This window comes from Moschus berezovskii, chromosome 23, assembly GCF_049115385.1.
Source record: "Moschus berezovskii isolate FMDL1 chromosome 23, NW_MosBer_1.0, whole genome shotgun sequence".
In the NCBI taxonomy this organism is placed as follows: domain Eukaryota; kingdom Metazoa; phylum Chordata; class Mammalia; order Artiodactyla; family Moschidae; genus Moschus; species Moschus berezovskii.
In genome coordinates, this window is record NC_142482.1 from 32,844,593 (window position 1) to 32,872,273 (window position 27,681).

The window sequence follows — 27,681 nt, forward strand, 5'->3', positions numbered from 1 at the left end:
ATCAGCCCTTCCAGTGAATATTCAGGACTGATTTCCTTTAGGATGGGCTGGTTGGATCTCCTTGACATGTTGGGTGCTTAATCATTTTTGAGTGAAATAACCATCTTTTTACAAACAGGACTCAAACAGTGCATCACGCCTCTCCGTGGCAGCACCGTCTATAACTCTGCACATTCTTGACTACCAAGCCCCAGAGCCCATCAGAAGTGTAGCTCAAGGAATTCAAAAGAATTGCCCACTGGATTACGCCTGCATAATTAATGCTGTGAAATCATCAGAAGCAACGTCCGGAAATATTGCATTTATAGTGGAGTTACTAAAAAACATTTCTACAGATTTGTCTGCTAATGTCACCCGAGAGAAAATGAAGGTATTCTTCGTTAATTTCATTCAAAAATCTGACAATATTTTTTTTCAAAATCTTGCACTTTAATAGTTTCAAAATAGTTTTCAGTGTAAAAACTACCATAACCACAATAACAACTCTGGGTATGGATTCATCCTAGTTTATGGACATTTTCAAGAAATAGTGAAAGTGAAAGTCACTCAGTCGTGCCCGACTTTTTGTGACCCCATGGACTATATAGTCCATGCAATTCTCTAGGCCAGAATACTAGAGTGGGTAGCCTTTCTCTTCTCCAGGGGATCTTCCCAACCCAGGGATCGAACCCAGGTCTCCCACATTGCGGGCAGATTCTTTACCAGCTGAGCCACCAGGGAAGCCTAAGAATATTGCAGTGGGTAGCCTATCCCTTCTCCAGTGGATCTTCCTGACCCAGGAATCGAACCGAGGTCCCTAGCATTGCAGGTGGATTCTTCATCAGCTGAGCTATCAGGGAAACCCCTTTCAAGAAATAACATTTTTGATACAGGTTTTTGTACAGACTGAATATTTGCAAGGAACTGTCACATAATGATCCTGTGAGGAAGACTCTGCCTACTGTAAAGTTTCCCAAATTTTATTTTTATAAAATGTAACTGTACTGAGAAACGTTAGCAGAGGTTCCATTTCTTAAAAGAGAGATCTGCAATACAGCAGATACAGGAATTCTTGGGTAAATGAAGCCAAGCAGGTCTTATGGCAGGACTTTATAGACCTTTAAATGTGTTAATAAACTTTGGCACTCTTCACAAGGGTGGGGGGGAGGATAAGGATATGGTGTATTGTACTTGGATTTCCGTAGGACTGTTTCCTCCTTAAACAGTCATTAATATCTCATGGAAAACTTGGGTTATACAAACTGAAGTTGGAAATGCTGCCTGGGGCATATAATAAAACAGGTAACCCTTCTCTGTAGTTCAGCTCATTTCATTTCCTCTTATTTGCTTATTTCATTTTATTTTATCTTATTATTTTTTTTTAGTTTATATTTATATATTTTTAAAAATTGGAGTACAGTTGCTTTACAGTGCTGTGTTAATTTCTGCTGTACAGCAAAGTGAACCAGCTTCAAGTATACATATATCCCCTCTTTTTTGGATTTCCTTCCTAGATAGGTCACCACAAAACATTATGTAGAGTTTCTCATGCTATACAGCAGATTATCAATATCATCAGTTATCTATTTTATCCATATTAGTGTATATATGTCAAACCTCAATCTTATTTTATTTCATTTCTTTTTATCATATTTTGTTTTTAACATTTCTAATTTTTTTCCTCTCTCCGAAGTCATATTTGTATGAGATGCTAATAAACAGTGAATTTGAAGAGAAACATGTCAAATAATATCAGATCACTTGATCTTTAGAAACTTGAGGTTTTAGGAATCAACTTTGTACCGCAGTGTGTACATTGTCTCCACTTTTCTCCACTGCAGAGCTACAGCAAAGTGGCCAACCACATCCTTGACCCAGCGGTCATTCCAAACTGGGCTTTCATTCCGGACAAAAATGTCAGCTCTGATTTGTTGCAGTCAGTGAACTGGTTTGCGAGGCAACTCCACATCCGAAATGAACCTGAGCACATTGTGGATGAATTCTTCATTCAGACAAAAGTGTTCCCCATCAACAACAACACCTCAGAGAGAAGTCTCAGTTTCTCCATGAACTTGAACAACACAGTGGAGGGTATCCTAGGAATCATAGAAATTCCCAGGCAAGAGCTGTGGAAGTTGCCCCCAAATGCATCCCAAGCTGTTGGCATAGCTTTTCCCACCTTGGGGGCTGTCCTGAAAGAAGCTCACTTGGAAAATGCCCATCTTCCCAGGGTGGTAAATGGACTGGTCCTTTCAGTGATTTTACCAGAAAAATTGGAGGAAATCTTATTCACCTTTGAGAAGATCAACAAATCCCAGAATGCCAGGGCCCAGTGTGTTGGCTGGCACTCCAGGAAAAGGAAGTGGGATGAGAATGTCTGTGAAACCACGCTGGACACCAAGAATAGAGTGAAATGCCGGTGTAACTACACCAACGTGATGATGTCGTTTTCCATCCTCATGTCTCCCATATCTGTGGACAACAGAGTCCTGGACTACATCACCTGCATTGGGCTCAGCGTCTCCATCCTTAGCTTGATTCTCTGCCTGATCATTGAAGCCACCGTCTGGTCTCGTGTGGTCTTGACGGACATATCATATATGCGACATGTATGCATTGTGAATATAGCGGTGTCGCTCTTGACTGCCAATGTGTGGTTCATCTTAGGCTCCAACTTTAACAAAAAGGCCCAGGACTACAACTGGTGTGTTGCAGTGACATTTTTTAGCCACTTTTTCTACCTCTGTCTGTTTTTCTGGATGCTCTTCAAAGCCCTGCTCATCATCTATGGACTGCTGGTCGTTTTCCGGAGGATGATGAAGTCCCGCATGATGGCCATTGGCTTTGCCGTTGGCTATGGGTGCCCGTTAGTCATTGCTGCCACCACTGTGGCTATCACAGTGCCAGGGAGAGGCTACGTGAGACGTGGTGCCTGTTGGCTTAACTGGGATGACACCAAAGCCCTTTTAGCCTTTGCCATCCCAGCCTTGGTCATTGTGGCTGTGAATCTTGTTGTGGTTTTGGTCGTGGCTGTCAACACTCAGAGGCCCTCTATTGGCAGTTCCAAGTCTCAAGATGTGGCCATAATCCTGAGGATCAGCAAAAATGTCGCCATCCTCACCCCACTGTTGGGACTGACCTGGGGTTTTGGAATAGCTACGCTCATAGAAGGGACTTCCTTGATATTCCATATAATCTTTGCTCTGCTCAATGCTTTCCAGGTAAGTTCTGGGAGAGAGACTTATTTTATTGATACTATTAGCTACTTTTTATTTACAAAATATTATTATCTTATAATTTGGTATTCTGGCTATACAACAAAATATGGCTATGGTTTAAAAATACAGAACACCACATATTCCTTCTTTTTCCTTTCATATCTTAGAGACATTTATCTGTGACATCTCTCTGTCTATTGATTGTCCATTTGGATTTTGATGATCAGGCTGATTGGGTAGGCATCTCCTTTTGTCTTTTCTAAAGTTTCAACGTGAAAAGACATTGACCTTCACTTATGGAAGACTAGTCTTTGGTTAGGGATGTGTGAGGCTACACTTACATATTATGCCTCAAAACAAGCACAATTTTTATTCTTTCTCAAGTAGTCTGGGCAATCTAGGAAATAATAGTCATTTTTCACAGCATGCAGAGATGGCCCATACCACTCACGTTGGATATTAATCAGTCAGGGATTCTCATACTCCTTCCCTGCTATTTTCTGTAAAATAAATGTCATTTGTCATTCACAGAAATGGATCCCAACAATGTCACTTTCTCTGGTCCTCAGACTTCTCCTCTATAAAATAAAGATGGATCTAAATTGATCTCTATTGTCTTTTCTGCTTAACATGCTTGCCTTGATAAGATTATCCATCGAAAAGTCATTCCACTTCATCCTGGCTACCAAGCCACTTTTAGGAAGCTGTCATTAGGCTGCTTTCTGCACCCATGAGTAATAGAAAATTTAGGAAGTTTATATATATATATATATATTTATTTGGCAGTTCTGGGTCTTAGTCGCAGCAAGTAGGATCTAGTTCCCAGACCAGTGATCAAACTCAGTTCCCTTGCATTAGTGGTGTGGAGTCTTAGCCACTGGGCCACCAGGGAAATCCCAGAAGGTTTATATTTTTAATATATTTAAAATCAGGAGCTGGCAAACTGTGGCCTGCTGCCTGTGTTTGTAAATAGTTTTATTGACATACACCTTACACATGGGCTTACATACACACCTTTTAATTGAAAAAGTTTTATTGAAATACACCTCACACACACATATTGCCTGTGGTGGCTTTCGTGCTGTAGTGGCAAAGGTGAGATAGTCGGAACAGAGGCTGTAAAGCCTGCAAAGCCTAAAATATTTCTTATCTGCTTCTTTTCAAAAAATATCTCCAAAAAAATTTTGACCAATGCTTTAAATTAAATACAACTGTTCAATAAAGCAACAAAGTATTCCATATCGCTATTACTCTATTTCAAAACCTAATGTGAAATAATAAAGCCAACTTTAAAGTAATGCCACCTTAGTACAATTATATTTCTTACTCATAATTTCTTAATAACTATGGAGAACATTTATTTCATTCTTTCCTCTGTATTGCTTTAAAGAGAAACTTTTTACTTAAGGTTTTCTTTGGGGGTGGGGATCGAAAGCTCTTGGACTCACGTAAATCTCCCCCGCTCTTGAATTTGTACTCATTACCACTGATCTTATCCAACTTTTACTTTGCAATTTAATTAAACCCCAGGAAATTTTGTTCTGCATTTCTCTTTTGGATCACTTCTCTTTCTATTTTCTTTATGGAAAGAAAATTTCGAGCCTCCCTTTAGTTGCACACATTCCATTTTTCTAAAACAAGTGTTCTCTGTGACTCACAATTAAGCATTTTCAGTTTTCTGATCAGTGTTTCTTCTCCATGAAACCATCCTTAGAAACCAGGCTTCCCTTCATTCTTGTGGCAGGATTCAGATTTCCCTTGGACCCCCAACTCCCATGACTTAAAAGGATTGACTGGCAATTATTCTGGCTTTGTAGGTGACCAGATAATTTAAACTCCAAGAGACCCTGGTCTTCTGGGTTTCTTTAGACTTCTCTCTCTCTCTCTCTTTTTAATGCAGTAACTTCTTTCACCAGTTTGAGAGATTCTAGCTGCCTGTTCCTTGACTTTTCCATTGAAAGTAGACTAGAATACATTTCATTTTCCCATGACACTTTCTCTGATTGTGACTTTGAATGACAAAATTTTATGAGTAAGAACAACCACCTTAATACCTGGGAAGCAAGTAAACAGATTTAATAAGTTTGAAAACTATCCTACATTTGAAGCCATTCAAGAAATATCAATCACTCTCATGCACAAGCATGAAGGTGGTCCTTTTTTTTGAGGTCCATTCAAAGAAAACACCATTAGTGCAACAGAATCAGTAGACACTGAAGTTTCTAATATTTGATGACTATCTTTGGAGGAATCTAGAAGAGTGGTATTAAAATAACTACTGGGTTATGGTCTGCAGAACTGTCCCTCATACTTCTGTTGAATTCTGTCACAGGGGCTCTTCATCTTGCTGTTTGGAACCATTATGGACCACAAGGTAATCTGAATTTGTGTCACTCACTGTAAATGTTTTCCATGTGGTTGGGGGGAGCAGGAGGATGAAGCAGCCTTGATCAGAGAGGATAGTGGAGGAGAGTTGAGTTTGTGGGGTGGTTCAAGTCAGCAACTGCAGGGGAGGGGGAAAGGGAAGAACTATACTCTTTCTTGTCCTTCTCCTTCTCAGGTCAACTGGAGGTTATATTTGAACATGGCTGGTTTAAAAAAACAGAAACCATGACCAGAACTTTAATCTTCATCCTAAATCTAGTTATGTTTACACCTCAGCTTTTATCCAAGTTTCATTATTTTTCAAGCACGGGGCTGAACCATCTGATGCTGCTTCTGCCAGAGTTGCTGGCCTCAAAGTTTCAGGACCCAGGTCTAGACCTTGAGGATGTTGTTCTTTCTTCACTCTCATTGCTTCTTTAGATCCGAGATGCTTTGAGGATGAGGATGTCTTCACTGAAGGGGCAGTCGAGGGCAGTAGAGGTAAGCCTTTCCTTTTCAGTCTCAATACTGGAAGGTCAGTGTTCTCAGTGGAGTTACGCAGAGACTGATACTATCGCTCAGTATTGGGGATTTGTTAGCAAACAGAATCATGAGGGTATAGCTTTATTTATTCATTTCTTCAATCAACAAATTTGGAGTGTCCTGTTAGAGCTTAGGGTCACTGGAACATATCCCTCAAGAAAAGTTTCCAGGGAATTCCCTGATGGCCCAGGAGTTGGGACTCCATGCTTTCACACTCGGGGCTGGGGTTTGATCCCTGGTTGGGAAACTAAGATCTTGCAAGCCCTGCAGCATGGTGAGAAAAGAAAAAAGCAAAGTTTCCATACCGGTTGTATTTCAACCAAATGTATTTGGACCATTGAGAGAGAGACAATGTGAAAGCAGACCATAGATTCATAAAGTGCCAGAGCTGGAAATAAGACATGAGTTAGAAATGAGATAGTAGACCAACCTTGTCATTTCATAGGTAAGGAAACCAAGGCCCATAGTACTTATGAGATTTGACTAGAGCGACCCAGCAATTTCTGAGAATTAGCATTCCTCCTGCCATGGGCTTCTGCAGTGAACCACACTCCCTTGAACTTCAGTGTCTGTGTATCTAAAGATCTTGAAGATGACTTTTGACCTAGTTATCTATCTCATCAACTACCAACTGAAATTGCCACCATTGTTATATTAATGAGAAAGAAGTCATTTACTCAATCAACAGTTTCTCAACAAGAGCTGCTTTTAAAACAAACAAATAAAAAGCTCTCTGGAGACATACAGAGTCAGAATTTACAGTCAGCTAGTACTCTTGCCTAGAAAATCCCATAGATGAAGGAGCCTGGTAAGCTGCAGTCCGTGGGGTTGCTAAGGGTTGGACACGACTGAGCGACTTCACTCTCACTTTTCACTTTCACACTTTGGAGAAGGAAATGGTGACCCACTCCAGTGTTCTTGCCTGGAGAATCCCAGGGAAGGGGGATCCTGGTGGGCTTCCATCTATGGGGTCACACAGAGTCGGACACGACTGAAGTGACTTAGCAGCAGTAGCAGCAGCAGTACTTAGAGTAACTTTTAGTGCCAAAGACCATCAATTCCAAGATAGGCATTTTTTATCCACCTTTGAATATTTCTGAAATTGGAACACATTGGGTAATCAGTGGCATGTCATGACTTAATTGGCAAGTTATTTTTTCATGTTCTTCCTCCGCAGACATAAAATATAATGATGTTGCTTACAATGTGAGATTCATTGAAATATGTTAATTTAATTCAGGGTAGCTGTGTCAACTTTGGTACTTCATGTTTCCATTGTTACATGTTTATCTTCAGTCAGGCATAGACATAAATATAAATCTACGTGCATTCCAGTCAATGCCATTCTTCATTGACATCAGTGTTATTTTTTTCCCTATTTAGAATGCATCGTTAAGCCCAACCTATGGATCTAAATTAATGAATCGTTAAGGATAAGACGTGAGTATTAAAAAATCAAGGAGAAGCTTTGGGAAGGGAACTGGGGATATCTTTCAGAGAATGGAAATGTCTTTATTGCCAAGCACATAAATGAAAATACACACATCTTTAAAACCCACATCAGCTCAATTTACTTGATCAAATCTTAAGAATACATCTTTTTTTTTTTTTCTGTCCTCAGTGAGAGGATGCAGTCATCACCCCAATCTGACACAGGATATATCTTGCTGTTTCAGTTCAGTTTATTTCAGTCATGTCTGATTCTCTGTGACCCCATGAACCGCAGCACACCAGGCCTCCCTGTCCATCACCAAATGCTGGAGTCCACCCAAACTCATGTCCATTGAGTCGGTGATGCCATCCATCCATCTCATCCTCTGTCATCCCCTTTTCCTCCTGCCCTCAGTCTTTCCCAGCATCAGGGTCTTTTCAAATGTGTCAGCTCTTCGCATCAGGTGGCCAAAGTATTGGAGTTTCAGCTTCAACATCAGCCCTTCCAATGAACACCCAAGACTGATCTCCTTTAGGATGAACTGGTTGGATCTCCTTGCAGTCCAAGGGTCTTCTCCAACACCACAGTTCAAAAGCATCAATTCTTCGGTGCTCAGCTTTCTTCACAGTCCAACTCTCACATCCATACATGACTACTGGAAAAACCATAGCTTTGTCTAGACAGACCTTTGTTGACAAAGTAATGTCTCTGCTTTTTAATATGCTGTCTATAACTTTCCTTCCAAGGGGTAATCGTCTTTTAATTTCATGGCTGCAATCACCATCTGCAGTGATTACACACACCTTAATTCCATCTTGGCAGTGAGTGTTACAGTAGCCCCATTGTTGAGAAGGTAGACTTCATTGATTGGAATCACAAAGCAACAAGCACGTCTCTTCCTGAAGAAGTTGGTGTTCAGAATCATTCCTAAAGGGATGAGGGTGGAGTTGCACAAATCAGCTGCCTACTCACAGCCACCCTCTGAGACTTATTTCTACACAGGTGAAATCAGGGCAAAACAAATATTAGTCAATCGTGAAGGGGAGGATAAGTCACACAGAGGCAGCCTGAAGCCTGAGAGGTAAAAGGGGAATGTGGGCAGGGTAATCGAACTTGCTGTGCTTTTGTCTTGGAGAGGTTTCCTGCCTTTCTGCATGGATAAAGAGGAGTCTCAGATTTTTTTTTTTTTTTTTTTTAACACCACCCAGCAGCAGGCACAACCTCTTTTACATTTCTTTCCTTTCTGAATCATGACCCATCTATTGAGCAATGGGGCAAAGTTGAAACAATCTCATGGAATGAAAGACTCTCTGAGTTAGAAGAAACTTTAAGGGACCTCCTAGATTAGAGATTACACAAACCTGCCGTCATGCTGCTGTGGACATTGGCACATGGTCCCCAGAAGAGGGAAGGGGCTCTTTCATATTGATTGGCATGTACCGGGTGCTATGAAAACAGAGGGGAAAACACTAGTGTATTTTTATCCTTAGTTAATCACCTTCATGTTTGAATTTTAATTTTAGAACTTTGAAGGGGAGGATTCAGTAGAACTTTGAAGAGCTAACGCCCCCAACTTCTGTCCATTTCCTAGTTCATAGGGGTCTTCCATGGTGGGACACTGCTATAGAATTTCTTGATTAGTCACTAAGGAGAGGTAGTTCAGATGACCAGGTAAAGCCGATCTTTCCATTGTTGTTTTAAGTCATGTCTGATTCTTTGCAACCCCGAGGACTGTAAACCACCAGGCTCCTCTGTCCATGGGATGTCCCAGGCAAGAATACTGGGGTGGGTTGCCATTTCCTTCTCCAGGGGATCTTCCTGGACCAGGGATTGAACTCATGTCTCCTGCATTAGCAATGGATTTTTTACCACTGATCGACCAGGGAAGCCCAATCTTTTCATCAAGGTTCTAATTTGATCTGTTTGGGGAAGCTGCTTAGACCAGCAGCTTCCAATCATTTTGGCACCAGGGACTGGTTTCGTGGAAGACATTTTTTCTGTGGACCGGGGGTGGTGATGGTTTCAGGATGACTCAAGAGCATTACATTTATTGGGTCACCTCAATTGGATCCACCTCAGATCATCAGACATTAGATATCAGAGGTTGAGGACCCCTGTATTAGACTATCTTGGGTGGAGGAGGCTGGGCCACCTGGGGATACGATCTCTAACCATTCTAGAGAAGAGAGGTGTAGATGAAGTCTCCACTTTAGCTAGCTCGGCGTATCTGGCTGACTGTATCAGTAGTTGGAGACAACCAGTAGAAGACAAGCTCAGGGCCTGCACCACTTGGTGGAATCGGAGGTGCTCAATGCTTGGCCAGGATCAGGAGGAAATGGAGGAAGGAGGCGGAAACACACTAACAACTTTCCCCAAAGTCATGCTCACCACCTCACTCTTCAGCTTTCCACCTCTATTTCTGAACCTGAGAAGTGGGGGGTGGATGAGGATTGCATTCTTTCAGCACATCTTGGGTGGGTGACCCTGGGGCCTATTGAATTCTCCCGGTAATTGCAGTCTCTCTGCTTTTTACATTTGGGCCCAGGAAGAATCAGAAGCGCTCAGAAGCGGCAGCTGGCAGCAAGCTGGAGGCCAAACAGGCTCAGAGGATAGGATGGGAAGTTCGTGACCAGGGATCCTCCTAAGTCTAGAATGGAGGGCTGGCAGCAGAAGAAAGCAGGTCTTCCATCAGGGGGCTGAGAACAGAATTACAGCTCAAGACACAGGCAATTGGGGCAAGGCTGGATCATGGTCGAGGCTGGGGTTAATCACAACGCAAAGGCAGTTTTTCAGATCTTAAACCAGGACACAAAATCTTAGACTGAAGGGGTCTTGGGTCAGAAAAGGGGCTGGAGGTCAGATACGGGGCCCTCCATTGTTGGAAACTCCACATATCCCAGGGACCTCAGGTGGGACTGTTATTAGGAACAAGGTCTGGACACGTGTACGGAGGGGTCTGGGGACTGTGGAAGGACAGCAGTAGTGTGAAAACCGGGCAGTTTACCCCACATCCTAACTGGGGACCCCGTCCTGGGAAGCAGGGGAGGAAACGGGAAGGGCATTTTTAACAAGCGGTCAACGCTGCACAGCGCCCTCTGCTGTTCATACGGAGGGCCTGACTTTAATGGGACCCAGAGCTGCTGCTTCTAAGTCGCTTCAGTAGTGTCCGACTCTGTGCGACCCCATAGACGGCAGCCCACCAGGCTCCCCTGTCCCTGGGATTCTCCAGGCAAGAACACTGGAGCGGGTTGCCATTTTCTCCTCCACTAGGACTCAGTAGAGCTTGTTATTAACCTAGTGTGATTTCAGAGTCACTAGGATGGCTCCTCCGTTCTTCTGAAATCTCTTCCACGTATTTGTGGTTAAACTTCACTTTAAAAAACTCTTTATCCCAAGTGAGAAACGGGACGGATAGAACAGATACCCAGAGAGAAGCACCAAGGTTTTCCTAGGAAGTTGCAAATTCAGAGGACTGAGTCATTCTGGAGATCAAGCTTCCTTAGCAGAAGGCCTTGAAAATTTGGGCATGTGGTAATCGCACGGAGAAGGCAAAAGGCACAGACAAATAAAGCTGGGAGTTTAACCTTCCTACTGTGTGACCTTGAAGAAATGGCTCAATGTTTCTGTGTCTCCATTTCCTCATCTGTGAAATGAAGATAATAATAATAGTACATACCTCTCAGGTTTCGGGGCTCAATGAGCCAACACGTTCAAGATTCATGGACTAATACCTGGTTCAAATTAAGTTATTGGGTTTTGTTGTTTTTTGTTTAGTTGTTGTATCCGCCTCTTTTGCAACCCCATGGAACTTATCCTGCCAGGTTCCTCTGTCCATGGGTTTTCCCAGGCAAGAATACTGGGGTAGGTTGCCATTTCATTGTCCAGGGGAATCTTCCTGACCCAGGGATCGAACCTGTGTCTTCTGCCTTGGCAGGCAGAGTTTTTACCACTGAGCCACCTGGGAGGCAAGTTGTTCCTACATGCCAGCTATTATTCTGACTTAACCAGCATGTCAATCATTTTGCCTAGGCTGCCCCATGCTTCATGGAAGTCCTGGGTCCTGGCTGGAGAGTTGAACTCTTGCAGGAGGCTGGAAGGCAGGCTGGAATGGAGAGGGACAGTCATGTTTCTTTGGAAGACTTTCTTTTCTTGCCAGAAATGATGCCTGAACTCTCAGTAAGAAGGTTGCCGAGGAAAAATTGAGGAGAGCATTTGGTGACTGGGCTTTACGGACGTGGATTTATGAACTCTTTGATCTACCCATGACCTGCAAAAGCCTAGCTTGTTGGTCAACATTGGCAAGATTAAGACTTAATCCCCTTTCACCCCCAAGGACTTGCTCTGCAGTTCCTTGACTGAATCTCCCATGTCTCTGCATGGATCCTGGGCACTTTGGGAGGTCAGGATCTGGATCCAGGTTTGGGGCAGGTTGGGATAAGCATGGGGGAGAGTGGAATGAGGTGGCAGGAAATATACTTAATTTACTTTGGAGACAGTTAAAGCATGGTAGGTTTCCTAAAGATAGGGAACAATAATAATAATAAAAAAGAGGACTTTTTATGGGGGCTGCACTGTGCAGCTTGTGGGATCTTAGTTCCCTGACCAGGATTCGAACCTGGGCCCTCAGCACTGTAACTGTGGAATCCTAACCACAGGACCACCAGGCAGTTCTCAAGAGGACTTTTCAATGTGCTTGCTATTTTGCTCTGTTTTAGACCTTGAGTAAAATAATTTTGCCCCTGGGACCTAACTTTCTTCACTTGTGAAGCAGAAAAAAAAAAATTCTTGTAGGTATTATTATTTGTATGTGCGTGTGTGTGTGTCTGTTTAAACTGCTGTACATATGTAAAACGATTTTGGGTGTTATTTTAGAAATAAAAATGAAAATTTTTATTTTCTTTTTTGTCTCTTTTTAAAAAATAATTATATTACAAAATAATGCATACAATATCTCCTGCATAATCCTATGCTTTCACAAGTGAAATACCCACCTTCTTGAAAATATTAGTATCTTGTTTTCTGACTCCAGCATCCAGGCGTGAACCTTAAGCAGAGATATCTTAGACCTGAGCGACTCAGCTTGAAGATTAATTTTCTCCTTAGAATTTTTCCCCTCCTGGTAATTCTCATCTTTGGACATAACTCAATGACTCCATTGAGAAATAGATTTTTCACCCTTGTTAGGTGGTTTGGTGATACTTTATCATCTCTTTCCACCTTCCCACATCCCATTCATTGCTTAAAGAGATGTGGCTAAAAGTTTGCATTGCAAACAGCAGGCATGGCTTTCACTTAGTGTTTGGTTTCCCAACCCAAGTTTTCAAGAGCTAACAACAGCTCACGGAGAGGGGAATTGGCTTTCAAAGAGTTACAAGATCTCTGGAAAGCAGTCAGTCAGAAAGCACCATCACTTAAAGAGGCAACAGAGAAGGAAGCATATCCTGCTCCTTTCCCACAATTTCCTCTTCAATCTTCTGCTAAGATTTAAGAGCCCTCAGCACAGGATATGATGAGGCAGCAAAGAGAAGCTCTCAGCTGATAAAACAAATCAAGAATGCTGAAACTCATTCAGCAGGAAACAATCAAGTGTAGATAGAAGACATTTTAAGACAGTGGGTAGAACCTTTGTTCAGACACAAGAATGGGCTGTGAAACTCAGGAGGTGAAGACCACAAACACCTCAGCCTTTGGGCCTGGGGAATTTGGGGAGGGGGAGGCATGGATTCAGACTTGGTTCAGTGATGCCCTTTGGCCATGTGGGCCGGATAACAGGATTTGAAGACAGATATGTGTTTCAATTTTTACCTTACCACCTCCTTCTTCTTTTTAATTGTAGAAGATTTACATTTGTAATTTTCTTTGTTTACTTTGGCTGTGCTGGGTCTTCACTTCTGCAAGGACTTCTCTCCAGCTGCGGTGAATGGGGGCTACTCTGTTGGTTGTGGCCCACAGGCCTCTCACTGCAGTGGCCTCTCCTGTTGCAGAGCATGGGCTCTAGAGCACAGGCTCAGTAGCTGTGGTGCATGGGCTGAGCTGCTTCACGGCACATGAGATCTTCCTAGATCAGGGATTGAATCCATTCCTCCTGCATAGGCAGGTGTATTCTTAACCACTGAGCCACCAGGGGAGTCCATCCTTTCCACCTTCTAATGAGTGACTTGGGGAAGCTGTTTAGTCCCTGGGAGTTTCCTACTTTGGTCATCTATAAAATGGTCCTATGAAACATGCTTTATCGTATTGTGGAGAGCAAAGAAGAGGATGTCTATGAATGTCCCTGCCCCCATGGGAGATGCTTGAGAAATGTTAGTTCCTTTCCCCATCCTTCCACCTGTCTGGGGATGGGGCGTGTGTGCGTTGCTTTTCCTGTGGCAGAACTTTTGACTCTGCAGCAAGCGGGGTGGTGGTGTGGACTAACTAATAAAGAAGTGAAATCGAGGACCTGGGGCTTTCATTAGACTCAAGAGCAGGACTCAGAGGAGACCTGTCAATGTGCTTCTAGTGGATTGGCCAGGTCCCAAGATAGGAAAAGGGACAGGGTTTCAGAGCAAGGAATAGAAGTTAAAACTGGATATGGAAGCTGATGCCAGAGAGCAAAGAACTCTACCTGGATAACAAGAGTTTTCAGAGTAATGATGTATGCAGAAGATAAGTTCCGTTCTTGAACTACTTTAGTCACTTAACCCCACAATCCAATGTACATTTCATGGAGGACTAGTGGTCTGGGCCCTCTGTCTGGTGAAACTGAGATCGAACAAAGCATTCTATGGGTGGAGTGACATTACTGATAAAAAGATACAGGCAACTTCTAAAAGCTGGGGAAGGCCAAAAAGAAGAGTTCTCTCCTAGAGCATCTAGAAGGAATGCAGTTCTGTCAATACCTTGATTTTAAGGCAGCAAGACCCATTTTGGACTTCTGACCAGCAGAACTGTAAGATAATATGTTGTATTGTTTTAAGCCAATACATTTGTAGCAGTTTCTTATAGTAGTGATAGGAAGCTAATAGAGTAGCTGTAACTACATTGTCATAAATAATTCACAGACAAATTAGTTGCAGTCTTGACAAACGGACAGTGCAAACGATTGACTTGAATAAATTAAACACTTTAGTGCCACCTGGTGGCAGAAATCTTACAGTGAAGGACCTGAAATGTCATCTGCCCATAGCTTTTCCCCCGACAAAGAACAGGCATACTATCCCCTAAGCCGGGCAGGAGGATAATTGTGATCAGATGATGAAATAAGGTTGAAATGGTTCATATGGATTACCTAATAATACAGTGGAAAAAGAAACTCAACTTACACACATTCAGGGATACAGCATTTTATTACAAGGACCCATGATAGAACACAGGAAGCTTGTAAGACCTGCCTATGAACCATTACCAGTGACGGTGGTGGCCAGTGGCTGCGGGAACTCTCATTCCTTTCAAACCTTACTTACTCCATCAAAATTATCAGACCGCTACTCTCCCGATACTAGTTATGCCAATCAACTTTTCAACCTTGTATTCAACCTTGTTTAACTAGAAAGCACCCTTAGATCTTTTCTGTAGAGAAAACCTGAACCTGCCTGGACATGTATGGCCGATATGAGTGTCTTACTGTCACTCATAAGGACAATGAAAATTAAAAACTATGCTAAAAACTATTTCCAACCGTCAGATCAGCAAAAGTACAAATGTTTGACAGCTCATGTTTTGGAGAGATTGTGAAGAAGTAGGGATTCTCATGGATTGCTTGTTGGAATGAAAAGTAGTTTGACTTCTATGGAGGGAACTTGACAATATTTACAAAAGAACATGGGCTTCCCAAGTGGTGCTCGTGGCAAAGAACCTGCTTGACAGTGTAGGAGGCCCGGGTTCGATCCTTGGGTCAGGAAGATCCCCTGGAGGAGGGCATGGCAACCCACTCCAGTATTCTCGCCTGGGAAATCCATGGACAGAGGAGCCTGGTGGAAATCCATGGACAGAGGAGTCCATGGGGTCACAAAGAGTCCGACACAACTGAAGCATTTTAGCAAGCACACACAAAAATACACTTTTACTGTAGGGAAACAATCTAGAAATCTAGTGTGATAACACACCTCCCTGATTATTAGAGACCATATTCATAAAGTCATTCTTGATGAAGTTCCATTTTTACTAGCAGAGATCGGAAACCACATAAATGTTGATCATTTAAGGACTGGTTGACTGAGTTATAGAGCATCCTCACTATGGAGTCCTGTGCAGGTGCTAACAAAGAACAAGAATGTATGCTGTTCAGTAAAAAAAGAAAATAAAAACCAGCCTAGGTGCAAAGAGTTTGCTTATAGTTTGGAAACTCTGTATAAGAAAGAAAATTTTGAATAAAAATATGTGTATTTTTGTTAATGATATATGTACACAGGAAGCAGAAAGCAGGGGATACGGGAAGCAGCAGGCCAGGGTTGGAATAAGAGATGGGCTGGACTTGATGGGCATGAATGCCAGTTACCTGTAGCTATTATAACAGTTGCCACAAATTTAGTGTCTTAAAACAACAGAAGGTCTTCCCTTCTGGCTCAGTGGTAAAGAATCTGTCTGCCAATGCAGGAGACATGGGTTCTATCCCTGATCTGGAAAGAACCCACATGCTCCAGGGCAGCTAAGCCCATTCATGGTAACTACTGAGCCTGTGCTCTGGAGCCCAGGGAGCCTCAACTACAGAAGCCTGCATGCCTGGAACCTGTGCTTCATAACAAGAGAAGCCACAGCAATGAGAAGCCTGAGCACCTCAACTAAAGAATAGGCAGCACTCCCTGCAACTAGAGAAAAGCCCACATGGCAGAAAGATCCCGCATAACCAAAAAGAAATAAAATTAAAACAGCAACGGCAAAAAATCCCCCAGAATTTTGTAAATTATAGTTCTGGGGGTCAGAGTTCTCAACTGAATATCACCACATGAAAAGATTTTCAACATCACTAATTATTAGAGAAATGCAAATCAAAACTACAATGAGGTATAACCTCACACTGGTAAGAATAGCCATTTATCACAAAATCTATATTTTGTTATCTATTATTATCACCAAAAGATAATAAATGCTGAAGAGGGCATGGTATACTACACTATTGGTGGGAATGCAAACTGGTAGAGCTATTATGGAGAACAATATGAGGTTCCTTAAAAAGCTAAAAATAAAGCTATCATATGATTACATAATCCCTCTCCTGGGCATATATCTGGAGAAAAACATGATTCAAAAATATACATGCCCCCTAATGCTCATTGCAGCACTCTTTACAATAGCCAAGACATGGAAATAACCTAAGTGTGCATAGGCTTTCCTGGTGGCTCAGCGGTAACTCGGGAGATAAAGATTTGATGCTGGGTTGGGAAGATCCCTGTAGAAGGAAATGGCAACTCACTCCAGTATTCTTGCCTTGGAAATTCTATGGACAGAGGAACTTGGTAGGTTACAATCCATGGGGTCCCCAAAGAGTCAGACTTAGCAATTAAACAACAAATATATATATGTATAAATATATAAATATATATAAAGAAGACTGAGCATTGAGGAAGCAATGCTTTTGAACTGTGGTGCTGGAGAAGACTCTTGAGAGTCCCTTGGATGGCAAAATCAAACCAGTCAATCTTAAAGGAAATCAAGCCTGAATATTCATTGGAAGGACTGATGCTGAAGCTGAAGCTCCAACACTTTGGCCACCTGATGCGAAAAGCCATCTCACTGGAAAAGACCCTGATGCTGGGAAAGATTGAAGGCAGGAGGAGAAGGGGACGGCAGAGGATGAGATGGTTGGATGGCATCACCGACTCAATGGACATGAGTGTGAGTAAGCTTCTGGAGTTGGTGATGGACGGGAGGCCTGGTGTGCTGCCATCCATGGGGTTGCAAAGAGTTGGACACGACTGAGCAACTGAGCAGAACTGAACTGAAGGGAAAAGGGACGACAGAAGATGAAATGGTTCAATGGCATCACTGATTCAGTGGACATGAATTTGCACAAACTCTAGAAGGCTGAAGGACACGGAAGCCTGGTGTGCTGCAGTCCATGGGGTCAAAAAGAGTCAGACATGACTGAGCAACTGAAAAATTTTTATAGATAATCACAAATTGCTAAAAAGTGAGAGAGTAAGGATTTAAATTGATTTCAAAACCCCTACGGCTTATTTATGGAGAAGGAAATGGCAACCCACTCTAGTACTCCTGCCTGGAAAATTCCATGGATGGGGCAGCCTCTTAGGCTACAGTCCATGGGGTCACAAAGAGTTGGATGCGACTGAGTGACTTCACTTTCTTTCTTTCTATAGTTCCTTTTGGAGAAGGAAATGGCAACCCACTCCACTGTTCTTGCCTGGAGAATCCCATGGACGGAGGGGCCTGGTGGGCTACAGTCTATGGGGTTACAAAGAGTTGGACACGACTAAGCAACTAACACACACACACACACACACACAGGGCTTATTTAGTTTATTCTGATTTTTTTTTTTTTTCTTTCATTTAGGTACTACTTAGATGAAACCTGTACCACCATCTCTCTGGGTACCAATTATACTGCTGAATCACTCTCAGAAATAGGGACTCATATGAGTGGATCATCTGGAAATGTTTGTCCTATTTTAAGAACAAATTAAAAGTTGCCACAGTTGGTGGTGTCTGACTCTTTAACTCAGATGAGAGAAAATATTAATAGGAATCAACTCTGCTTATTTAAGAGGTCGGGTTGGTCTGTGGTATCCATGGGGACGCTTGAAGAGAAGCCGATTACCATTGAGATGTGTGGAAACAAGATCAATAGTTTTCAGTAGCTGAGGAAGATTACCAGAAGTCAAGGAAGTCTTTAGCAGGGGCTGGGCAGCCCCGTGTCCAGGCCTGTCAAGCACTTGGCAGGCGATTGAGAAAGTCTAATTGTGGCTGACGAGTCGTTTTACACTATTGTCACACCTCCATCCTCTGTGTTCCATTTTAGGAACAGCATAACTTGCCCAGCCAGAAATTGCCTAATTTAAACCCTGACTCTTACCTGTGTGAATCAAAATGACTCAGGAGGTGCAAATAAAATGTTCGTTTTATTTCTCTCATAGGTTATCTTCTCAGAACTGAGTCCACGAGTATAGAAGAAAGACAGGTATTAGAGAACTGAATTTGGGTGGGAAGAAGAGAAGTCTCACAGGATAATAAATCAGAACCTACATTGCTTCCCTGACAAGAGGATACAGGGTAGGCAATTTTACAATTTATGACTGAGTTTTAATTGAACAAAAAAGAGAGTGCCGATTCTTTAAAAGGAGAATTACTGCCTTTTTAATATTATTAAAGCGTTAGTCGTGACCGACTCTTTGTGACCCCATGAATCACAGCACGCCAGGCCTCCCTGTCCATCACCAACTCTCGGAGTTCACTCAAACTCATGTCCATCAAGTCAGTGATGCCATCCAGCCATCTCATTCTCTGTTGTCCCCTTCTCCTGCCCCCAATCCCTCCCAGCATCAGAGTCTTTTCCAGTGAGTCCATTCTTCGCATGAGGTGGCCAAAGTATTGGAGTTTCAGCTTTAGCATCAGTCCCTCCAATGAACACCCAGGACTGATCTCCTTTAGGATGGACTGGTTAGATCTCCTTGCAGTCCAAGGGACTCTCAAGAGTCTTCTCCAGCACCACAGTTCAGAAACATCAATTCTTCGGCGCTCAGCTTTCTTCACAGTCCAACTCTCACATCCATACATGACCACTGGAAAAACCATAGCCTTGACTAGATGGACCTTTGTTGGCAAAGTAATGTCTCTGCTTTTTAATATACTATCAAGGTTGGGCGACTGAACTGAACTGAACTGAAAGCGTTAATAATAAACAAAAACAGAGAATGTGTGTGTGTATCTATGTGTGTGTGTATGTTTTTTGCTCCTTTCATATTTATTTGATAATCACAGCCTAGATTCTAAAAAGAAGACTTCAGAACTCACAAAAACACTGCATATTGGCCTACAAAGTGAGGAATATGGAGCTTTGAGGAGCTAGGCAATTCACAAATATCACTTGTTCCGGCATACAATAAAGATTGATGTTTATAACAATAGCCCTGAATCATCCAGAATATCATAGCTAACATTTTTAAAAAACCAATTATTTATTTATTTTTGGCCATTATGGATCTTTAGTGTTGCCGGGCTTTTCTCTAGTTGTGGCGACTGGGGACTATCTCTCGTTGCGGTGTGCTGGCTTCTCATTGCGGGGGCTTCTCCTGCCAAGCATAGGCTCTAGGGATGAGGGCTCCAGCAGTCGTGGCTCATGGAGTCTAGAGCACAGGCTTGATAGTCGTGGCGCATAGCCTTAGCTGCTCTGCGCCATGTGGGATCTTCCCAGATCAGGGATCGAACACGTTTCTCCTGCATTGGCAGGCGGATTCTTTACCACTGACCCACCAAGAAAGCCCCATAGCTAACATTTCTTATTTTTGTTTAGTACTTTCAAATTCTGAAGATGCTTTATCATATATTATCTCATTTGACCCTCACAAACACCTTGTGTGCAGCCAGAGGATAAAATTTTATTTCCAGTTTATAGGTAAGGATCAGAAATACTAAAAGCTCAAGTGATGTGCCTAATGTCTATTATCTTACAAATCATCCATATTGACTTCAAATCTAATGATGGGTAGAAATATATAATACATGATCCACAAATTTCTGCCATAAAAAATTGAAGATCCCTGAAATAATGAGGCTATAAAATGGACGGCTTCAATACTCAGAACCATTACATGTGTGAAACATATCTTTCCCCCCGACTGATTCAGTTCAGTTCAGTCGCTCAGTCGTGTCTGACTCTTTGCGACCCCCGTGAATCACAGCACGCCAGGCCTCCCTGTCCGTCACCAACTCCCAACTCATATGCATCGAGTTGGTGATGCCATCCAGCCATCTCATCCTCCGTCGTCCTTCTCCTCCTGCCGCCAATCCCTCCCAGCATCAGAGTCTTTTCCAGTGAGTCAACTCTTCGCATGAGGTGCAAAAGTATTGAAGTTTCAGCTTCAGCATCAGTCCTTCCAATGAACACCCAGGATTGATCTCCTTTAGAATGGACTGGTTGGATCTCCTTGCAGTCCAAGGGACTCTTAAGAGTCTTCTCCAACACCACAGTTCAAAAGCATTAATTCTTCGGCGATTAGCTTTCTTCACAGTCCAACTCTCACATCCATACATGACCACTGGAAAAACCATAGCCTTGACTAGATGGACCTTTGTTGGCAAAGTAATGTCTCTTCTTTTTAATATGCTATCCAGGTTGGTCATAACTTTCCTTCCAAGGAGTAAGCGTCTTTTAATTTCATGGCTGCAATCAGCATACGCAGTGATTTTGGAGCCCCCCAAAATAAAGTCAGCCACTGTTTGCACTGTTTCCCCATCTATTTCCCATGAAATGATGGGATCAGATGCCATGATCTTTGTTTTCTGAATGTTGAGCTTCAAGCCAACTTTTCCACTCTCCTCTTTCACTTTCTTCAAGAGGCTTTAGGTATCACTATATTTTAAAAATATGTTTTAATCTTAATGTGCAGATTATTATTCCTTGATTCCCTTCATTTCATTAGCAAAGTTAGGTTGTTTATTTGAGATCTTCCTCTTTATTTAATGTAGAAACTTATCACTTTAAACTTTTCTCGTAGAACTACTTTTGCTACAAGATCTGCATTACCTTTTCATTTATTTATTTACTTTTGGTTATATTATCTTCAGTTAAAAAAACTAAGGACATATGTATCAAATCATCATGTGATACACCTTAAAATTATACAATATTATGGATCAGTTATATCTTAGTAAAGGTGAAAAAAATATAACCATATCAATACCAAAATGTATAGCAAGTTTCTGGCTTTAAAAAGTTAATTGTCAATTCTATAACATCATTACTGTTGTAAAAGTAGTCTATTTTCATGTCTTCAGGACAGAAGCCATGGTGGGAGGGTGTCCAGGCATCTGCTTCTCTGCAAAAGGGAGTTAGTGGCACCATTGGTGGCTGCCAGACTCAATATATATTTTGACCCACTTAGCTTTAGAAATCATATATCTTTCAAGATTTTTATACCTTTATACTTCTAGAAGAAATATCTGTTAGAAGAAAGATTTTAGTGGACTTCATGTGACAGGAACAAGAGCGTGTTTTACAAATCCTTTCCATGGCATTAACTACTGGGAAATTGTAAGTCCATCTAAGTACACAAATTATGAAGCATCTCTTTGGAAAACATGACAGAGGTCTTATAAGGATAATCAATCCACTCCTATACCTTCCAAGATTTTTTTCCTTCAAAGTTCTAAAGACAAAAAGTAATAGTTGCCCATGATTTTAGCAAGGATATTTAAAAAATAATGAATAATAATCATTACTGCCTTGGACCAGATGAGATTATTGCTTTATGTCTTAAGGGTCTGTGACTTGATATGATTATGTATTTTTTTCCGTAAGCTGTTTTTGCTAATATTAATTAATACTATTTATATTAACTTTAGGTAATTTATATGAAATTTATATGAAAATCTATTTTACACTTTGGAAAAAAAGCAGCTAGTATTCAGTATATTTGTCTGGAGTACCAAAAAAAGCAACTTCTGATCTCCCAGGTATGACAGTTTTCAGCCAGGTTACTTCCCAGGTGGTGCTAGCAGTAAAGAATCTGCCCGCCACTGCAGGAGATGTGAGAGATGCGGGTTCAATCCCCGGATCAGGAAGATCCCCTGAGAAGGGAATGGCAATCCGTTCTAGTATTCTTGCTGTAAAATCCCATGGAGAGAGAAGTCTGGTGGTCGACAGTCTATAGCCCATGGGATCGCAAAGAGCTGGACACGACTGAGGGACTGAGCACAGCCAGGTTACTAACCGAAGATTTAAGAGAAGGTTTGATGCCTTTCAATGAATAAGCAGAGGTGGGAGCATCTTTTCAGTTTACTTGATACAGTTATCAATACTTTCATATGCTTGGCTTTCTTCAGGGAGCAGTCCATTTTGATTTGTTTGCCTTCATAGCAAGCTTTATGGAAATCCAAGAAGGCAGGGATGAGAGTATTGACGCTTGTTAAATGGATCTGGTACCCGCTGATTGAGGAATGAAAGACTCTTCTAATTGTAGACTCACGAATGCTTTCGAAGAGAGGTTACAAAGTTGGCTTTCGAATTTAGTCCATTTTGAGGTCATAAAGAAAGGCACACCACATTGCAAAACGATGTCCTTGCTTCTATACTTTGCCTGGAACCACTGAGAAGCTACAGAGGTCTTGGCTGCAGAATGGAGAGCAACTGGCGTACGTGTCACTAGCAGAGAGACTTTCAGAATTGCCCTTTAGATCTTTCTATCGCCAGCCAGCACTGATCATGCCATCTTACAAACAGAAATGCTATTATGTATTATTGATCACTTGCTTGATTGTGCACCCTTCCAGTATAGGAGGCCGGTGGGCAGGATATGCTGTTTACAGCTTTCAACTAGGTCTCCTACTGTCATTAATTTAAAAAAAAGAATGAATGAATTCAAAAGGAGGTAAAACTCATTAAGGTAAAAATCAGCTTATTCATGAATTTGTAATATACATATAAATTACAGGTTAAGAAGAAAGAAAATGAAGAATGGTTTATTGAGAAGCAGCATTAACAGGTTATATTACTGGATCTTGACAATAAAGCATATAAATAAATTTAATATTTATTTGACTTAAGTATTTAAAATTTTTTTCTTCACCAGTGATCCTGCTATATCACATAAGATTTGAGGTAGCTTAAAGGAAAAAGACAGGGCTTCCCAGGTGGCTCAGTGACAAAGAATAAACTTGCCAATGCAGGAGACCCAGGAGATGCAGGTTCAATCCCTGGGTTGGGAATATCGCCTGGAGGAGGGCATGGCAACCCACTTCAGTGTTCTTGCCTGGAGAATCCCATGGACAGAGGAGCCTGGAGGGCTACAGTCCACGGGGTCGCAAAGAGTTGGACACGACTGAATGCACATACACACAAGGGAAGAAAACACAAAATAAAGATATAATTTTAAAAATAAGGTGAGGAATAATCTTGATAAAATAGCAAGGCCAGATAGAGGGAAATTTAGAAAATTTTAATCTGCAATCTTCATCATCCTGAACTCACAGGGAGAGAAGAAAAGTGTGCTTTGGTTCTTGCTACCAAGACTCTTCTAGCGTGTTAATGGGAGCCAGGTGATCTGTGGAAGTTTACTGTAACTCACTTTACTCTCCCTAGTAAGCCAATTTAATTTTTGCTCTTTAAATAAATATAGCTTTTGGATGGCTCCTTGCCTATTATCCTTTTTACTTATTGAACTTCCTGATTGCTGCAAGGGCTTTTTTTTTTTTTTTTTAGCGCCCAATTAAAAGTTTAAGTTTTCTCCAGAGTTTGTAGAGCACAGCTCTTCTAAATCAGCCAACTGGTGGACGATATTCACACATTCTTGATCTCTGTGAAACAAGTACTAAACGTGCAAATATACAGGAAAGTGTCAGTTTCTAAAATGACTTGTTTCCTATCCTATTTCTGCCTATATTGAACCCAAAGGAAACTGAATGGTTCATTTATTTTTTTCTTCTGAAAGTAGCTCCTATTTTATTTTCTAAAAAAGAAATAAAAAAAGAAGAAAAAAAGAAAATCTCTTTCAACGCTCTACCAATTGGCCCAGAAATTAAAGAAAATATATTTTGTCTATTTACAAATCATAATAGTTATTTTGTTAATGGATTTCTTACAAATTAAATCCTGTTATTAGATTCCAGTGGTAAAGATTTCTGGCTTTTTTGAAGGTGAATATTGAATGATCATTTCAGAAACCCCACCTGTGTGAATTAGAAATTAAGTTGAGCCTTGTGTACTTGCATGCTAGTTGCTTCAGTTACGTCCGACTGGCTGCGACCCTATGGACTGTACCCTGTAGACTGTCCATGTAATTCTCTAGGCAAGAATACTGGAGTGGGTTACCCTCCCCTCCTCCAGGGGATGTTCCCAACCCAGGGATTGAACCCTGGTCTCCTGCATTACAGACATATTCTTTACTACTGAGTTTGCAACCAAGTTGAGCCTTTAAAAAAATTTAACTGTAAGTTCAAGTTATAGTGCTACTCATCATGGTATAATGTCTTTCAATTTTTTACTTTCCTTTTTTTGTAGTACAGAAATACCATTATGTAAGATCTCACTTTTCCATACTAATAATAAGCATGGTAATTTAAGAAATATTAAAATATAATCTTTAACAATTTTACTGAAAACAGTATCTAAAATACCTTCTAAGGCCCTTTTGTATAATATTGATTTTTAAAATGCATGCTGTTTACATGTGTGTAGGTATGTATATTGTTTTGAGTTCTATGTTTTTATACAACATTTATTTCCCACATGTAACTTTTGTTCTTTATACTTTCCATTTTAATGATCACAATAATATGTATATCTGGGATATTTTTGTTTCCTTGAGTATTATAATAGCCTTGGATATTTTTATTTCTTCTGTTTCTTTTTATTATTATAAATGTACAGCAAGTGTACTCAGAAGCTTTAGAACATACTTTTGACAATTTAAATTGTTTGAAAACTATTGACACTAACTTTAGGGCTCAGCATGTGATCAATTTCAGTAAATGTTACATGTGCACATGAAAATATGTGTTCCACAGTCGTTGAACGCAGTGTTCTATCCATGTTGATTAGAATACTGCTCATTCTTGCTGTTCAAATTGTCTTCTATATCAGCATGGCCCAATAGAAATATAATACTATTCATGTGTGTAATTCTTATTTTAAATTTTCTAGCAGCTGTATTACAAAGTAAAAGAGCAGGTAATATTTATTTTAGTCATATTTTATTTCAGTGTGTAATTAGCAGAAAGTTATTAATGAAATTTTTGAATAGAGCACATCTCAGTGCAAGTGCTCTATTTGATCCCTATTCAAATTTTATGAAATTTACATATGAAAAGGTAAACATAGACTCACACATCTGGATTGTTCCAACCAAATTTGAAAGTTTTCAATACCTGAATAAAGTGCCAAAAAACTAATTTATATTATTATTTAATATTTATATTCACACTGACAAAACTGGTTTTATCTGTTTTAGAATACTTGGTCAAACTTTTGAAGCAAAAGCATATACTTTTCAAATATATGTCTGTTCAAGTTTCATAAACTGATTAACTTCTGTGCCAACTCAGTACTATTATCACCAATTTTAAAGGCATATTGCTAATGTTTGTTAGTTAAAAATGCACTGCAGGCATATTGTTTGTTAGTGTTTGTAGCCAGTTTCTAAAACATTGTTGATTATAATAAAAAATCTACTTTATGTCAATTTATGTTAGAAAAATATGTGACAGTAAGTATTAAGAAACATGCAAGTTTTGATGCTAACAGAAGTTTTCTTACCTCTCTAGTTAGGTTGCAATAAGCTATTTTTTTCCTTGGCACTTGAAAATTTAGCTCACTTATATACCAGTTCAGTTCAGTTCAGTCACTCAGTCGTGACTGACTCTTTGCGACCCCATGAATCACAGCACGCCAGTCCTCCCTGTCCATCACCAACTCCCGGAGTTCACTCAAACTCATGTTCATCGAGTCGGTGATGCCATCCAGCCATCTCATCCTCTGTCGTCCCCTTCTCCTCCCACCCCCAATCCTTCCCAGGATCAGAGTCTTTTCCAGTGAGTCTACTCTTCGCATGAGGTGGCCAAAGTATTGGAGTTTCAGCTTTAGCATCAGTCCTTCCAATGAACACCCAGGATTGATCTCCTTTAGAATGGACTGGTTGGATCTCCTTGCAGGAAACATAAATCAAACTCTTGAATTTTTGTCTTTGATTATGGGATATTTGAAAGGCATTTCTTTTGTTTCAAGAAAATTTTGAATTGGAGTTAGCAATACAATAAATACTCAGAAGAATCTTCACAAATTCAACCAATTGACATTTGCAAAGAATACAAGATAATTAAACTCATTGATTTCTATTTCTTTCACTAAGTCCACAAATCGGTGATGAATTCTGGCATTGGAATATATATAATAACTGTATCTATGATACTTTTCATAGAGACTATTTCCAAAAAGTGAGGAAAAATATTTTCAATATGTATCACACATTGGAATTAAGCGGTGAGGAAAGCATGAGTACCTTGTTTATGTTTAATTTCAATAGACATGGATTTTATGCTTATGTTTAATTCTAATAAACAGAGATTTTGACCTAAAACATCCAGAGCACTGTCTGTTGTGGCAGAAACCAATTTTTCATAGCTGGTAGAAATTTTTCTTTGATACATGTGAAATATTTGAGAATACCTGTGCCACCAGCTCAAATTTTTTAAGCTGTGGATTTTCAATGCTTCTTTGATAAATTGGTTAAGTCTTTTGAGACAATGCACACCCAAAATATTCATTGGGAGGGGTCTGTTAAACTGTATGACTCATGTAAAGCTAAAGAGAAGTATTGCATTTCCATGATGTTGCCATACAAATCTTTGTTTAACAAATCCTTCACCTCCTGTTGGATTTATGCATTACCCTCTTGTTTTTGTAGGATACTGAGCTTATAAAACAATGAGTTAAAAAAGAACTTTACATGGGACTTCCCTGGAGGTCCACTGATTAAGAATCCATCTTCCAATGAAGGGGATGTGGGTTCCATCCATGGTTGGGGAAATAAGATCCCATGTGACGAGGGGCAACTAAGGCCAAGTACTCTGAAGCCTGCGCACTGCAACAACTGGGCCCACACACTCTGGAGCCCCTGAATTGCAAGAAAAGATCCTGCATACTGCAACAGAGATCCAGCGTGCCACAAAGATCCAACAGAACCACCCCCTCCCCTCACCCAAATCTTTATAGTTTAGAATAGCAACTAGAAACAAAGAAGGTTCAGTAAGGCTATATTATAGTCTTTTTAATAATGTAAATGTCATGATCTGTGCATGAGTTGGAAAAGAATTTCCAGACATGAAGCAGAATGAAAGGAGAATAAAGTTTATTAGAGCAGTGGGGGAAAGGGGGTAGCTGCCAGTACAGCAAGGAAACTTCCTGATAGCCAAGGAGAGCCAACCCCTCAAATGTGGGTCCTTGGTCTGTTTTTATAGCCAGGGACAAGGAGCAGGATAGAAGTCTTGCAAGTCGTTTCC

At 40.9% G+C, this 27,681-nt stretch overlaps 1 protein-coding gene across 9 annotated transcripts in view; it reads left to right on the forward strand.

The window, feature by feature from the left end:
* Nucleotides 1-18,705, forward strand: part of LOC129543583 (adhesion G protein-coupled receptor F4) — a 32,657-nt gene extending 13,952 nt beyond the window's left edge. For 3 of the 9 annotated variants that reach the window (XM_055406784.2, XM_055406783.2, XM_055406792.2), the window contains 6 exons: nt 119-370; nt 1,821-3,200; nt 5,530-5,571; nt 6,003-6,062; nt 7,488-7,544; nt 11,566-12,422. In XM_055406784.2, coding sequence (XP_055262759.2) covers nt 119-370; nt 1,821-3,200; nt 5,530-5,571; nt 6,003-6,062; nt 7,488-7,535 — 1,782 coding nt within the window. In that variant the 3' untranslated portion in view covers nt 7,536-7,544; nt 11,566-12,422. Of the gene's footprint in view, nt 1-118; nt 371-1,820; nt 3,201-5,529; nt 5,572-5,887; nt 6,063-7,487; nt 7,545-8,538; nt 8,618-11,310; nt 11,398-11,565; nt 12,423-18,025; nt 18,158-18,605 lie in introns of those variants that run through there. The other 6 variants (XR_008683303.2, XR_008683304.2, XM_055406786.2 and 3 more) reach the window with 6 other exon arrangements.
* Nucleotides 18,706-27,681: the final 8,976 nt, after the last annotated feature.